The 13,789-nt window shown below is 48.0% G+C and overlaps 1 protein-coding gene across 6 annotated transcripts; it reads left to right on the forward strand.

Annotated features, from left to right (window-relative positions):
• The first annotated feature begins 7 nt into the window (after positions 1 to 7).
• QPCTL (glutaminyl-peptide cyclotransferase like) lies at positions 8 to 13,627 on the forward strand. Of its 6 annotated transcripts, XR_010750094.1 has the most exons (8): positions 51 to 531; positions 1,011 to 1,154; positions 2,170 to 2,451; positions 3,983 to 4,135; positions 4,237 to 4,336; positions 5,236 to 5,352; positions 7,067 to 9,057; positions 13,324 to 13,627. XR_010750094.1 is itself a non-coding variant. In XM_066373786.1 (7 exons), the coding sequence occupies exons 1-7, from the start codon at positions 322 to 324 to the stop codon at positions 7,210 to 7,212; spliced, it is 1,131 nt and encodes a 376-aa protein (XP_066229883.1). In that variant the 5' UTR covers positions 21 to 321; the 3' UTR covers positions 7,213 to 13,315. The 6 variants fall into 6 exon arrangements, 5 of the variants coding, with proteins under 5 accessions (XP_066229887.1, XP_066229883.1, XP_066229886.1 ...); XM_066373786.1 differs by lacking the exon at positions 13,324 to 13,627 and having other exon boundaries at positions 21 to 531; positions 4,004 to 4,135; positions 7,067 to 13,315; XM_066373785.1 differs by lacking the exon at positions 13,324 to 13,627 and having other exon boundaries at positions 7,067 to 13,315.
• Positions 13,628 to 13,789: the final 162 nt, after the last annotated feature.

The raw sequence follows: 13,789 nt of genomic DNA on the forward strand, positions 1-13,789 counted from the left end.
GTGGATCTGTACAGGGAGATCTAATGTTTTTCGTGATCAAACGCTTCTCATTGGCTTCCCCTCAACGCTGAGGCGGAGCCTACCGGCTGCGCGCTCCCTTTCGGGTTGTGCAACTCTCAGAGGGTACCAACGCCAAAAAGCCCCAGGGAGACAGGGAGGCGTGTCCTCAGAACGACAGTCTCCATTGGCTTCACTGGTCCCAGGAGGGTAGAATGCTGCAGCCGCTCTTGTTGTTCATTGGTCCGATGATTCCATGGGGTGGGACTTGGCTGGGCCTAATTTTGATCTGCTGTCCAGGACCGGTTTCTGCGTGAAGCTGCCATGCGTTCCGGGGGTCGCGGGCGGCCCCGGCTACGGCCCGGGGAACGCGGCCTCTTGCAGCCACCCTCACCGCCCGATCGCCGCCTGCTACCGCGGGGGCATCTGTTGCCCCTGATGTTGCTGGCGCTGGCCGTGGCCTCGGCGTTTTACACCATCTGGAGCAGCTGGCACCACCGGACTGAAGAGCTGCCGCCGAGCCGGGTGCTGCGGGTGAGGCCTGGCGGGGGCATTGCGGGGACCTGCGGGGACCCTTATTCCTCGCTTCCTCTAAGGTCTCTAGTGGACGTGACTTTATCGTGAGGCCCTAGCAGCAGGTGCCACCATTGTCGTCTTTGGGACGTATGCCCCTTGTCAATGGAATAAGGTTTCGGGCTTGTTCTGTAATAGTGGCTTTTCTTTAAAAGGAAGGGTCTAGTGTAGTGAATCTGGGAGTTCTGAATTCTAATCCTAAAGCCAACGATTTGGAAGAGTCCTTTCCTCTTGCTGGGCCGCGATTTCCCAACAGGATTGGTGTATGCTGAACTGCATGGGCTTGGAGGGACTTTTCCTGCGTCTAGGATTTATCCTAGAAACCTGCAATGCTGGGAGCCGCGATTAGGAAGAGGAATTGGGGCGACAGCGTCAGAAGTAGGGTCCGAATTGGGACTGCTCTCACGCTTTTCTCTCCCCCCTCCCACCTTCCACCCAAGGGCCCGTTGATTGGAAGCCTCCCTGAAGCCCGAATGCGGAGAGTGGTGGGGCAACTGGATCCGCAGCGTCTCTGGAATACTTACCTGCGCCCCTTGCTGGTTGTGCGAACCCCGGGTAGTCCCGGCAATCTCCAAGTCAGAAAGGTAAAGGGCGGCATCTGACCCCTCAGACCTCCAGGGAATGGGAAATAGGAATTCTGCCCAAGATCCCAAAGCACTAACTAAAAGGCAGAGCTCTATCTCTGAGTGGAGCTCATCTTGTTCTTGAGTAACCTCCAGGCTGTACTACCCTCTGCAGTGCTCCCACTAAAAGCTTACTGTGGCCTGACCTGTGGTGGCACAGTGGATAAAGCGTTGACCTGGAAATGCTGAGGTCGCCGGTTCGAAACCCTGGGCTTGCCTGGTCAAGGCACATATGGGAGTTGATGCTTCCAGCTCCTCCCCCGCTTCTCTCTCTCTCTCTCTTCTCTCTCTCTCTCTCTCTCTCTCTCTCTGTCTCTCCCTCTCCTCTCTAAAATGAATAAATTAAAAAAAATTTTTAAAAAAAGCTTACTGTGTGCTAGGCACAGGTAGCAGCCCTATGAGGTGGGTACTGATGTGATCTTCATTATGCAAGTGGGGAAACTGAGGCCAGAGCAGTTTGGCATTTTGTCCAAATCAAACGGCTAATAAATGGTGTACCTAGGGATTCAATCCAAACAGGTTGGCCTCAGAGCTGGTGCTTTAATATCTGTATATGGCCTCCCATATTGCTTTCCAGAAAGCATTAAGAGTCATTTGTTTACTGCCTGAGTTCAGTCCCATGTCAGCCACTTGGACTATGACCTTGAAGGAGTGTCTTAATCTCTCTGTGCCTCAGTTTCTTCACCTTCAAATTGAGCCACTGACAGTCTCTTCCCTAAGAGTTCCTAGAACAGGGCTTGGCACAGTTACCACTATTGAAGAGTGAGCTGTGATCAGTCTTGGTATCAAGAGGTGGGGTCGTTCTATGCCTGACATTAGTAAGTACTTAGCAGAAGTATTTCAAAAGAATGAGTCAAACCAAAGTGGGACTTGTGTGTCAACCCAAACTGCTCTGCATGGCCCAGGCCACATGGCCCGTCTCCTGACCTCCTTTGTAGTATCCTCATACACCCTCCCGCCTCTCTCTTGCCACTAGTTCCTGGAGGCCACTCTGCGGACCCTGACAGCAGGCTGGCATGTGGAGCTGGACCCCTTCACAGCCTCAACGCCCCTGGGGCCACTGGACTTTGCCAACGTGGTGGCCACGCTGGACCCAGGGGCTGCTCGTCACCTCACCCTTGCCTGCCATTATGACTCAAAGCTCTTCCCATCTGAGTTGGCCCCCTTTGTAGGGGCCACAGATTCAGCTGTGCCTTGTGCCCTGCTATTGGAGCTGGCCCAGGCCCTCAACCAGGAACTGAGCAGAGCCAAGGATCAGGTGAGGAGTGGGGGTAGGGTAGAGGTGGAGGGCAGGGGTCAGCTTGGTTGAAGCTACTACCCTCCTTTGCCTGGTCTAGTCTTCCTGCCTTCACTACACATACGAAGCTACAGGGATCTTCCTACCTCCTGGGTGTTAGATTCTGTCTCTCCTCTGCCCCAAACCTTCCCATGGGTCCTACCTCACTTCATGCATAAGCCAGGGTTCTTGCAGTGGCCCATGAGTTGTGTTGACACCTTTCTAGTCTCATCTGCCACCCCTCATCCCTTGCCTACTCCACTCTAGGTACCCACTGCCTTGTGTACCTCAGATCCACCAGATTCAGCCCCACCTCAGGCACCTGCACTTGCTGTTTGCTCTGCCTAGAATGTGTTTTTCTCAGATATCTTCCTAGCTGGCTCCCAGCCTTCATTCAGGGGTTCACTCTGATGTTATCTCCTCAACGAGGCCTCCACAACCACCCTGTTACTGTCCCAGGGTTTGTGGTGCTGATGTTGATTTGTCTGTCCCTACAATTAGAATAAGCTCCATCTAGGCAGGGACTCGGCTGCTTTTGTTTCTGCTCTCTACCCGGGGTCCAGAATAGTGCCTGGAATAAAGTAGGATGTCAATTAAAATGTGTGGAATGAAGGAATGAAAACATGAGTTGCCTCATGCTCCTGCCCTGCTTTGACCCCCTCCCGTGGCTAAACCCCAGTGTCCCAAAGCCCAGGCTCCCTGCCCCTTCAGGCCTCTTCCCAAACCTCTCTGGCCCCAGCCTGGTCCCTATCGCTTCTGTGCCTGGGACAATCTTCCCTCCGCTCCATTTTTGCCAGGCCAGCTCCCACGCAGCTTCAGTGCAAACATCCCTTTTCCAGCAGATCCGACCTGCTCCCAGGCCAGGTTTCCCCAACCCCTTCCCGTGCTCATTTAGGACCCACTAGTTCTTGGAAGTATTTGTCCCAACTGCATTTCACTGTTTATATAATTATTCATTTGTGGTTCTGTCTCTTTTGCTAAACAGGCTAGGAATAATGATAATAATCAGAGCTAACCACTGTGTGTCAGTCACTATTCTAGGACCTGGATTTGGATCTTCCCCTATGAATAGAAATTTTTCTTTCTCTTTATTTTGGAGAGAGGAAGGGGGAGAAGAGAAGAAAGGAGAGAGAGAGAGAATTATCAACTCATTGCCCCACTTAGTTATGCACCCACTGATTGCTTCTCATATTGCCTGACCTGTGAACCTGGGATCAAACCTGAGACCTCGATGCTCCAGGATGACACTCTATCCACTGGGCTGGATAGACCTGATTAACCTCATTTCTACATGAGGAAACTGATGCTTTGAGAAGTTAGTAGCTTAACTATGACTGCTTGGCCAGGAAGCAGTTGAGCCAGAATTTGAACCCAGGCTGTCTGGCTCAGTCTGTATTCTAGGCCACTATGCTCTAAGAGTGAGGAGGCCTAGTTTGTCCCATTCAGCTCTGCGCGCAGGCAGGAAATGGGGGTGGGCGAGGTGAGGGCTGGCACTGAGCACCGGCTCCCACAGACAGCCCCAGTGACCTTGCAGCTGCTCTTTTTGGATGGTGAAGAAGCGCTGAAGGAATGGGGACCCCGGGACTCCCTCTATGGCTCCCGGCACCTGGCCCAGCTCATGGAGTCTGCACCCCACAGCCCCGGACCCACCCGGATCCAGGCTATTGTAAGACCAGGACCCCATTGGGTTCCGGTGAGTGAGGGAGGGACTGAGGCAGGGTTGGCACCGTCCTGCCCGGCCTCTCCAGTCCTGGCCTCTCTCCCTAGGAGCTCTTTGTGCTTCTTGATCTCCTGGGAGCTCCCCATCCGACCTTCTACAGTCACTTCCCTCGCACAGCTCGTTGGTTCCATCGGCTAAGGAGCATTGGTAAGGGTGACAGTGGAGGCAGGCTTCAGCCTGGAATGTGAGTGGGAGGGTTGGGGTAGGGGGTGGGGCAGGCACCTGTCCTCTGAGAGGTCATCCAGCCTTCCCTCTACCTCCCTAGCCTCTCTTTAAGGCACTAATACAAAGGGCAGAACATAAACAGATCCCACAGCAGTTGTGATTACAAATGGGGCGCGGGGTCAGGTAGCCCTGGGTTCAAATCCTGACTCTCTTTACTAGCTGTGTGAACTTGGGCAAGTGGCTTCATCTCTGAGTCTCAAGTTCCAGTATGTAAAGTGGACGTGATGGTAATGATAATAGGGAAATGTGGTACCCCTGCAGTAAGGGGTAATTAACATTTATTCTTTTTTTTAAATCGATTTTAGAGAGAAAGGAAGGTGGAAAGGGGGGTGGGAAGAGGGGAGAGAAACATTGCTTTGTTGTTATGCATGTGTTGGTTGATCTCTTGTATGTTCCCTGATCAGAGATTGAATCCGCAACCCCTACAACCTTGTCATAACAGACCAATGCTCTAACCAACTGAGCTACCTGGCCAGGGCCACTAACATTCTTTTTTTTTTTAAAGATTTTATTGATTTTAGAGAGAGGAGAGAGAGAGAAAAGTGGGGAGGAGGGCGGGGAGGAGCAGCATGCATCAACTGATAGTATAATTGCTTCTCATATGTGCCTTGACCAGGCAAGCCCAGGTTTTGAACTGGCGACCTCAGCATTCCAGGTCCATGCTTTATCCACTGCACCACAGGCCAGGCCTAACTTCCATTCTTATTGTGGATGACCAGTGCTTTAACTTCAGGCCCTCCTCCCCTCCTCTGATTTGTGAGCAGGGGAACCTCTGACCACTGAGGAGCTGACCTTTGCTCTCTAATCTCCACTGCTTCCAGAGAAGCGCCTGCACCGTTTGAACCTGCTACAGTCTCATCCCCAGGAAGTGATGTACTTCCAGTCCGGGGAGCCCCCTGGCTCTGTGGAGGACGACCACATTCCCTTCCTCCGCCGAGGTACTTGCCACAGGGAGGAATGGGGATCGGAGGTCCCAGGGAGCCACAGATGGGACCTGGGCCTGACCCCTTCCCAGAGTGGGAGGGAGACTGGTAGCAAGTTGCTTACCCTGTTTGTGCCTTGATTTCCTCATTTGTAAAGTGGGTATAATAACAGCCCGTCTCAGTTCGTACCTTGTTAAGGTGGTTGAATGTGCTAATACAGAAAGTAAAGACCTTTCTTGGACCAGTTCCCGGCACATAACAAGCATCTGAGAAATGCGAGCTACTTTTGTTTGTGCCTCAGCGATTGCAGTTTCTTCTAGCTCTTGCCTTTCAACACCTGGGCGTCCCAGCAGAATCACCCAAGGAGCTCTGAAAAAGGCCCAGTCACATTTCAGGCCTGCCCAACCATTATCTCAGGCCTCTGTGTCATTTAATTATTTATTTATATTTTTAAACTTTTTCCATTGATTTGAGAGAGGAAGGGGGGAAGGAGAAAGAGAGAGAAGCATCAGCTTGTTGTTAGCCACTTAGTCGCTCCATTTAGGTTGTGCGCTCATTGATTGCCGCTCGTATGTGCCTTTACTGGGAATTGAACCCATCAGTGCATGAGGGTAATGCTTTATGCATTGAGCCACCTGGCCAGGAGAGCTCTGTGTTAATTTAAAATACTTCCAGAGTATTCTGATGCATAATCAGGATAGAAGACATCTGGTAGAGGGGTTCAGAACATAGATTTCAGAATTGGTCTGGGTTCCAGGATCTGCAATTTACCACTTGTTGGCCTAAGGCAAATGATTTAGCCTCTCTAAGCCCCCATTTCTTTGGGAAAAATGAAGAGACTTATACATAAAAAACACATCTATGTGTATTTTCATAATAACAGGGTTGTGAGGATGAAATGAGATTAGGTATATAAAATGCCTGTTTATATAATACTTGGCATAGAGTAAGTGCTAAAAACTGCTTTTTAAGTTTTTGCTCTATAATTTACTCGCTCAACAAATATACATTCCTTACAATGCCTTCCTTCAATGAATACTTCCCAAGGCAGGTACTGAGCGAGATGTAGGGATGGAGTGATGGGCCATAATCTGCCTGCCTCCTGTCTAGTGGGAAGACCAATATTTAGCAAATCTGGACGAACGCAGAGAAAAGTGCTCTGAGGACGGGAACCCAGTGTAGAACAGTGGTTAAGAGCACAGACTCTGGAAACAGGAGGTGGCCTGGGTTCAAATGCTGACTGTGCTGTTTACTAGAGTTGGGACCTTAGGCTAATCACTCTGCCTGCTTCTGTGCCTCTGTGTCCACATCTGTAAACTGGCGGTCATTATGGTACTCACCTTAAAGGATTATTATAAAGATAAAATGGTGTGTGTGATGTATAGCCTTAGAGTAGGGCCTGGAATAGAGCAAGTACTATATGAGTGCTAACTATTAGTAAAGAAGAGAAAAAGAGCCTGGTGAGGTATACCTGGCAAGGAGAGTCAGACATCTGCCCCTTCTATTGGTCTTTCCACAATCTATTAACTTGTGAGTTTCTCTTAATTTGTATTATGAAAACAATAGCTATACTGGGTATATATTTAAACTAACCTGTACCCACACACAAAGTGATTGTTCAGAGTTCTTCAATTGCCAGAACAGAGTATCTTCTGGGGGGAAGGGACGGTCTGGGTTTGGGCTCCTGGGTCAGCCATGGGCCTGATGGAGTCTTCTGTCTGTCCCACAGGGGTCCCAGTGCTTCACCTCATCTCCACACCCTTCCCCTCTGTCTGGCACACACCTGACGACTCTGAGGCCAACCTGCACCCACCCACGGTGCATAACCTGAGCCGCATCCTCGCCGTGTTCCTGGCTGAATATCTGGGGCTGTAGCCTGCTGGGTTGACTCTGAAGAAGCGCCCGGCAGGGGTGTGCCAAGGGCACCCAGAACCAGCGGAGCTCAGGCTGGGGCCCCTCGGGTGTGCTGGCTCATTCTGTTTAATACCTTTGGCTCTACTTGTGCTGTGATTGGAAGACCCTCTTTCCTTTGACTGTCTCAAGCTGCCACTCTTCAAAGACATGGAAGAGAACGTGTGGGGTGAGAGCCAAAGCAGTAAGAGCTTGGGCCACGTTCTGAGGCAGATACCGGGCTGAAGGTTTGCAGGGGCCAAACGCTGTCCTTAGTTTGTCAGCAAACCATGGACTACCACGCGGACCAGCAACACCACCCAACCCAAAGAACTCTCTGTGGCTTTTTCATGGCAGTTCATTCTCCAGAATGGCAGCTCTGCTACTGCACAAGTCCAGACCTAGCACCCACGTGGATGTGCCATGGGCGGCGCCCAGAGGATGTGCCCGTAAGCAGGGACAGAGGAGATGGAAGCCAATACTTGGGAACTCCAGATTCTGTAGATCTAATGGGCAACAAACTAGTGTTTCTGCAAAAAATCTGCAGAACTAGCATAATAGGTGGGTGTTGCATAAGAAAAGGGAGCACAGAAGCAGGGTGAGACATTCGGTAAATTTCTTCATGGCACAATGTGAATTTTCAAGGGTAAGACAATGCAGTGTTTTCCCAAGTATTTCACCATTGAATCTCTTTATTGGGAAGCACTTCGCAGAACTCGGAAGATACTTTGGGAAACACTGGGTTTTAATAGTTTGAGCGTGTTTATGAAAGGAATAAGACAGACCAGGAGTCACTGCGAACTAGTTATACCAAACTATCCTGTCCCTTTTAGTTGTGATACAGAAGTGTGAGATGGTGGGTGTAACTACAGCTCTAGTGATGGCCTGAAGAAGGATTTCCTAACCCTACTTAATTTTCACTCAGCTGGGGTACTTATTAAAAAATGCAGACTCTGAGTGGAACAACAAGTGCTTCCGTTCTCTTCCCCTCTCCCTTCCTCTGTTTCTATGGAAAAAAAAAATCAATAAAAATTAAGCCCCAGCCAGATAGCTCAGTTGGTTGGAACGCTGTCCTGGAGTGTGAGGTTGCCAGTTCAACTCCCCAGTCAGGGCACATACAGGAGCAGCTCAATGTTCCCATCTCTCTCCCTGCCTCTCAAAAAAACAAACAAAAAAACAGACTACCAGGTTCTACCCAGACATAATGAACTTTAGGGAGAGGCTGGGAATTTAACAAGCACCCAAGGAAATCTCATGATTAGCAAAGTTTGGGATGTGCTATCCATAAGGATCGAGTTCGGTATGTTCCCAGCTGCTTAACAAACCTATCCAAAGAAAACCGTAATATAGCGGGTGCCTAGAGAGGGAGTCCTATGCTGGGCTCTGTGCCTGCTGCTCTGTGACTGATGGACACCTAGGAGGCAGCAGGAATGTCAGGCCGGGAAGGAGGGTTATTAAGTAGTGAAGGTGAGCACTGGCCTGAGCCAACTCAAGGCTGAAGATTTGAGAATTCATGGGCCGAAACTCAAGATATCTAATGAAAGAGGATAAACAGAAGGTTCTCAATTTACATTCTGTGATAGTAGCTGACATTTCCTGGGCACCTACTGTAAGGCAAGCACCATGGCACTGTATAGATACCAACTCCGTCTTCCACAAAGCCTGAGGTAGGTACAATTTCCTTTCTTGTTTTGCAGAGGAGCGGACAGATCTGAGATTCAGAAACCAGTTATTTAGAGCCCAGAATCTCCCACACAGCTGTGCTTCTAACCCTGCATCCTACCTCCCTTCCAAGTCACCTGTGTAGGACCAACAGCTTGTTAACAAAAGGTAGCTCCTCCTGAGGCATTTTTTTTTTAAATTATTTATTTTCAGGAGGAGAGGAAGCAAGAGAAGGGGGGAGGTGCAGGAAGCATCAACTCCGTATGTGCCTTGACGGGGCAAGCCCAGGGTTTCAAACAGGCGATCTCAGCATCCCAGGTTGACGCTTGATCCACTGTGCCACCATGAATGAGGCCTCCTGAGGCTTTTTTTCTTTTCTTGGACAGGGAGAGTCAGAGAGGGAGAGATAGGGACAGACAGACGGGAGGGGCGAGAGATGAGAAGCATCAATTATTTGTTGCAGCACCTTAGTTGTTCATTGATTGCTTTCTCATGTGCTTTGGGGGGGGGGGGGAGGCCTCCAGCAAAATGAGTGACCCCTTGTCAAGCCAGCACCTTTGGGCTGAAGCCAGCAGCGACTGTGGGGTCAGGTCTATGATCCCATGTTCAAGCCAATGAGCCGGTGCTCATGCCAACAACCTCAGGGTTTCAAACCTGGGTCCTCAGTGTCCCAGTCCGATGCTCTATCCACTGCGCCACCACCTGGTCAGGCTCCTGAGGCTTTTAATTAGGTGTAAATTACAGTCGGGTTAGGGATGGGGGAATTAAAGACCTCTTAAAGGTGGAATTGGCATAAATCTAGAATTCAGAAAGGGAAACTGACAATCAGCCGGAGGCTCTCAAAACACAAGGAGATTCCTGTTCATTTCTTGTGTGGCAGGCATGGTTCCAACTTAAAGTGTGCCATGTCCCCTTAGCCTCACAGCCATCCAGAAGTATGAGACATCATCTCCATGTTAGAGCAGGGAAGCAGAGTGCTCAGTTACATCCCCAGACCTCTCTCTCCCAAGTCCTCTTGATTGAGTGCACTACACACTGGGCACCGGGCAAGGGCCTGATGCATATTTTTTGCATGAATCTGGGGCAAGGATTCAGGGTTCCATTTTACAGATGAGGCTGCCGTTGCTTGGCAAGATGCTTCCCCCCAGCTCCCATTTGTCCCCTAAACTTAGGGTCCCCCAGCCTCATGCTGTGAAGGGGCCACTAAGTGTATTTAGTAAGCACAATTATTGAGTATTCTAGATGCAACATATGTCAATGTTTTGAGGAACCATCAATATTCTCATTTTTCAGATTAAAAAAACTAAGTTTCAGGCCCTGGCCAGTTTGCCAGTGGATAGAGCATCAGCCTTGTGGATGGATGTCCTGGGCTTCCAGTCAGGGCACACAAGAGAAACCACCATGTTTCTCTCCCCCTTCTCTCTTCCCCTCCTGCAGCCAGTGGCTCAAAGGTTTTGAGCATGGCCCCAGGCACTGAGAATAGCTCGATTGATTCAAGCACATGGGGGGGGGGGGGTGCTGGGTAGATCCCGGTTGGGACACATGTGGGAGTCTATCTCCTCTCCTCTCACTTAAAAAAAGAAAACTGAGCTTCAGAGAAGTCCGTTGCCAAAAATCACATAGCTGGACACTTATAGCACAGTGTGTCTAGGTGTACATTTCTTTTTATTTATCCTGCTTCTAACTCATTGGGCTTATTGGTCTTTTACCAGCCTAGGTTAAAGGAAGCACAGTTTTTAAATATCTTTGCACTATTCTCTCTTCTGATTCTAGAATGCCAATTAAATGTTAGACTTCTCACCCTATCCTCTATAACAGGGGTAGTCAACCTTTTTATACCTACTGCCCACTTTTGTATCTGTTAGTACTAAAATTTCCTAACCGCCCACCGGTTCCACAGTAATGGTGATTTATAAAGTAGGGAAGTAACTTTACAAAATTTATAAAGCAGTTATAATTACTTACCAAGTACTTTATTTCGGATTTTCGCTGTTTGGCAGAATAAATCTTTATAAAACAACTTACTATAATTAAATCTTTTTATTTATACTTCGGTTGCTCTGCTATTGCCCACCATGAAAGCTGGAATGCCCACTAGTGGGCGGTAGGGACCAGGTTGACTACCACTGCTCTATAACCTTTCTTTCGTGTTTTCATTGTCTGGCTCTTCTACTTTTTGGGCTTATTTCTGGTGTAATAAATTGTCAGTTGTGTCTAACTGCTGTTTATCCCAGCCATTGAGTTTTTACTTTGGTTATTACATGTTTTTGGGCTTTTTCCTTTCATATCTGCTAGGCCATTATTTAGTTCTGAGTTCCCTGCAGATACTTCCAAGTTCTTCTGTTCTGTGACTGACAGTCTCACCATCTGAAGCCTGCTTTTGCTGTTGTTTCCACTGGTTCTTGCTCATGCTGATTTACTTCCATGTGTATTTGGTTACTTGACTATAGTACTCATTGTCTGGAAATTACTTGAGGGGACTCTAGATGACAGTTCCTTCCACCAGAGGGTTAGTTTGTTTCTGCCACACATCTCAGCTAGACGTACCCTGGAACACATCACTGATGCAAACCTGGGCTGCAAACCCGAGCCAAGGGCCATCCTGTGACTAAATTCTCAGGTCCACTTTCTTCTTTCTTTGGTCTTGTGCTCCCATAGGTGTTTAGAATATCTCTGCAACTTCCGGGTCACCCTTACCTCAGCCTGTGGTTCAGCGGGATCCCAGGTCCTATTAGATTTCCCACCTTGGGGAGGCTTTGGACTTGACTTCTGCCTGCCCCAATAAGGCTACAAGTAGGAAACCTAAGTTTGTCTACATCAGCAAGTGCCCTCAGAACAAAAGAGGCTTCAGGGCCCCTTAAATTTCCAGCTTGATGTCTCCTTAACTGTATTTTATTGGCTATTTCAGTGTTTTTCTACTGCTGATACACGGACAAGTCTGCCAGAATTTCCGTGCTGGTCTGAGTTAACCACTCTGATGCTGTATGAAGATTAGAGACCAAATGATCTCAGTTGAATTTGCTTATGCTCTGGGTGATTTCTGCCTTAGCGGTCCCTGAAATAATACTATTTTCACTGATCCTCAAGTACAAAATGATTGAAAACCACTGGACTATTTGGTGCTTTTTAATTTTTTACTTCCTGTTTCCAAATAACCTGGTCCTCCCTCCATAGGAAACTGAAGTATCATTAAGACAAGTGAAGGTTCAAACCCAGGTCTCTTATTCTAAAATCTAACCAATGAATACCTACTATGATAAATCCTAGTCTCCCTGGAAATTTTGATTCCCTGATAAGAGTATCAGCCTGACCTGTGGTGGCACAATGAATAAAGTGTCAACCTGGAATGCTGAGGTCATTAGTTCAAAACTCTGGGTTTCCTAGGTCAAGGTACATACAAGAAGCAACTACTATGAGTTGCTGCTTCCTGCTTCTCCTCCCGCCTTTCTCTCTCTCCTCTAAAATCAATAAATCTTAAAAAATACAAAACAACCAAGAATGTTAGCTGCCTCTCAATATCCATTTCCCCTCTTATACTTGAATTTTTAAAATGTCATAATCCCTTTTTATGTAATATACTATTAAGTGGCTATTTTAAACCTTTCATTATAGGGATCTTTAGTAAGAGTTTGTCAGGCAGAATGCACCCAGCTAAAAGACTGCATTTCCGAGTTTCCTCTGCAGCCCTTCCATATGGCTAAGTACTTACCAGTGAGAAGTGTACAGAAAAAGTAAAGTCCTCACTTAACATCATCAATAGAGTCTGCAACTTTTAGGTGAAATGATGCATAACAAAACCAATTTTAGCCCTGGCAAGGCAGCTCAGTTCGTTAGAGCGTCACCCCAATAAACCAAGGTTACAGGTTTGATTCCCAGTCAGGGTACATAAAAGAATCAACTAATAAGTGCATAAATAAATGGAACAAGAAATTGATGTTTCTCTTTCTCCTGTCCTCTCTAAAATCAATAAATTAAAAATTTTTCAATCAATTTTACCATAGGCTAATTGATATAAACAAGAGTTAAATTCCTATGGCATCTTATCAACATTGTAATAAAAAGATGTTATTTGAGGAACTACTGTACAGTACAGTACTCTAAGAGTTAGGGAGTTTTCCTTCCTGCAAAATGGTGATGGCTGGAGTTCTAGCCATTGTCTTGGAATATGAGGATGAGGGCCACAGGCAAAGAATGATGGAGTAGTGAACTAGAAGGAGCCTGGGTTCCTGATGTCTTCAGGGCCACCACATCTGCCCAACTCTGGATTTCTAAAGAAATAAGAACTATTGGCCCTGGCTGGTTGGGTCAGTGGATAGAGTGTCAGCCTAGTGTACAGACATCCCGGGTTCAATCCCTGGTCAGGGCACACGAGAAGTGACCATCTGCTTCTCTCTCCCTCCCTCTCCCCTTTCTCTCCCTCTTCCCCTTTTGCAGCCAGTGGCTCGACTGGTTCAAGCATTGGCCCAAGGCACTGAGGATAGCTCAGCTGGTCCAAGCATTGGCTTCAGGTGCTGAGGATAACTCCGTTGGTCCAAGCATCGGCCCCAGACAGGGGTTGCTGGGTGGATCTCGGTCAGGGTCCATTCAGGAGTATGTCTCACTATCTCCTCTCCTCTTCCTTAAAAATAACTAAAAAGAAATAAAAACTATCTTGTTTAACCCACTAGTGTCTTGAGATTTGAGTCCAAAATGTCACAAATGAAGAATCAAATAATTTCATGCTGCACTGGCCAGGTAGCTCGGTTAGACCATCATCCAGAAGCACTGAGGTTATCAGTTCAATCCCCAGTCAGGGCACATACCAGAACATATTGATGTTCCTGTCTCTCTCTTGCTCTTTCCCTTCCTCTCTTTAAAGGTCTTGGCTAAGGATCCTTTTTCCTCAGCTTTTTCCATATTA

The sequence above is a fragment of the Saccopteryx leptura genome, chromosome 3 (genome assembly GCF_036850995.1).
Source record: "Saccopteryx leptura isolate mSacLep1 chromosome 3, mSacLep1_pri_phased_curated, whole genome shotgun sequence".
In the NCBI taxonomy this organism is placed as follows: Eukaryota; Metazoa; Chordata; class Mammalia; order Chiroptera; family Emballonuridae; genus Saccopteryx; species Saccopteryx leptura.

Bases quoted from the DNA above. Each gene is read 5' to 3' on its own strand.
- QPCTL (XM_066373785.1), top strand. From the start codon at position 322: ATGCGTTCCGGGGGTCGCGGGCGGCCCCGGCTACGGCCCGGGGAACGC. The intron at 532-1,010 runs GTGAGGCCTGGC...CTTCCACCCAAG, and splicing joins CGCCGAGCCGGGTGCTGCGG to GGCCCGTTGATTGGAAGCCT. The intron at 4,136-4,236 runs GTAAGACCAGGA...CTCTCTCCCTAG, and splicing joins CCACCCGGATCCAGGCTATT to GAGCTCTTTGTGCTTCTTGA.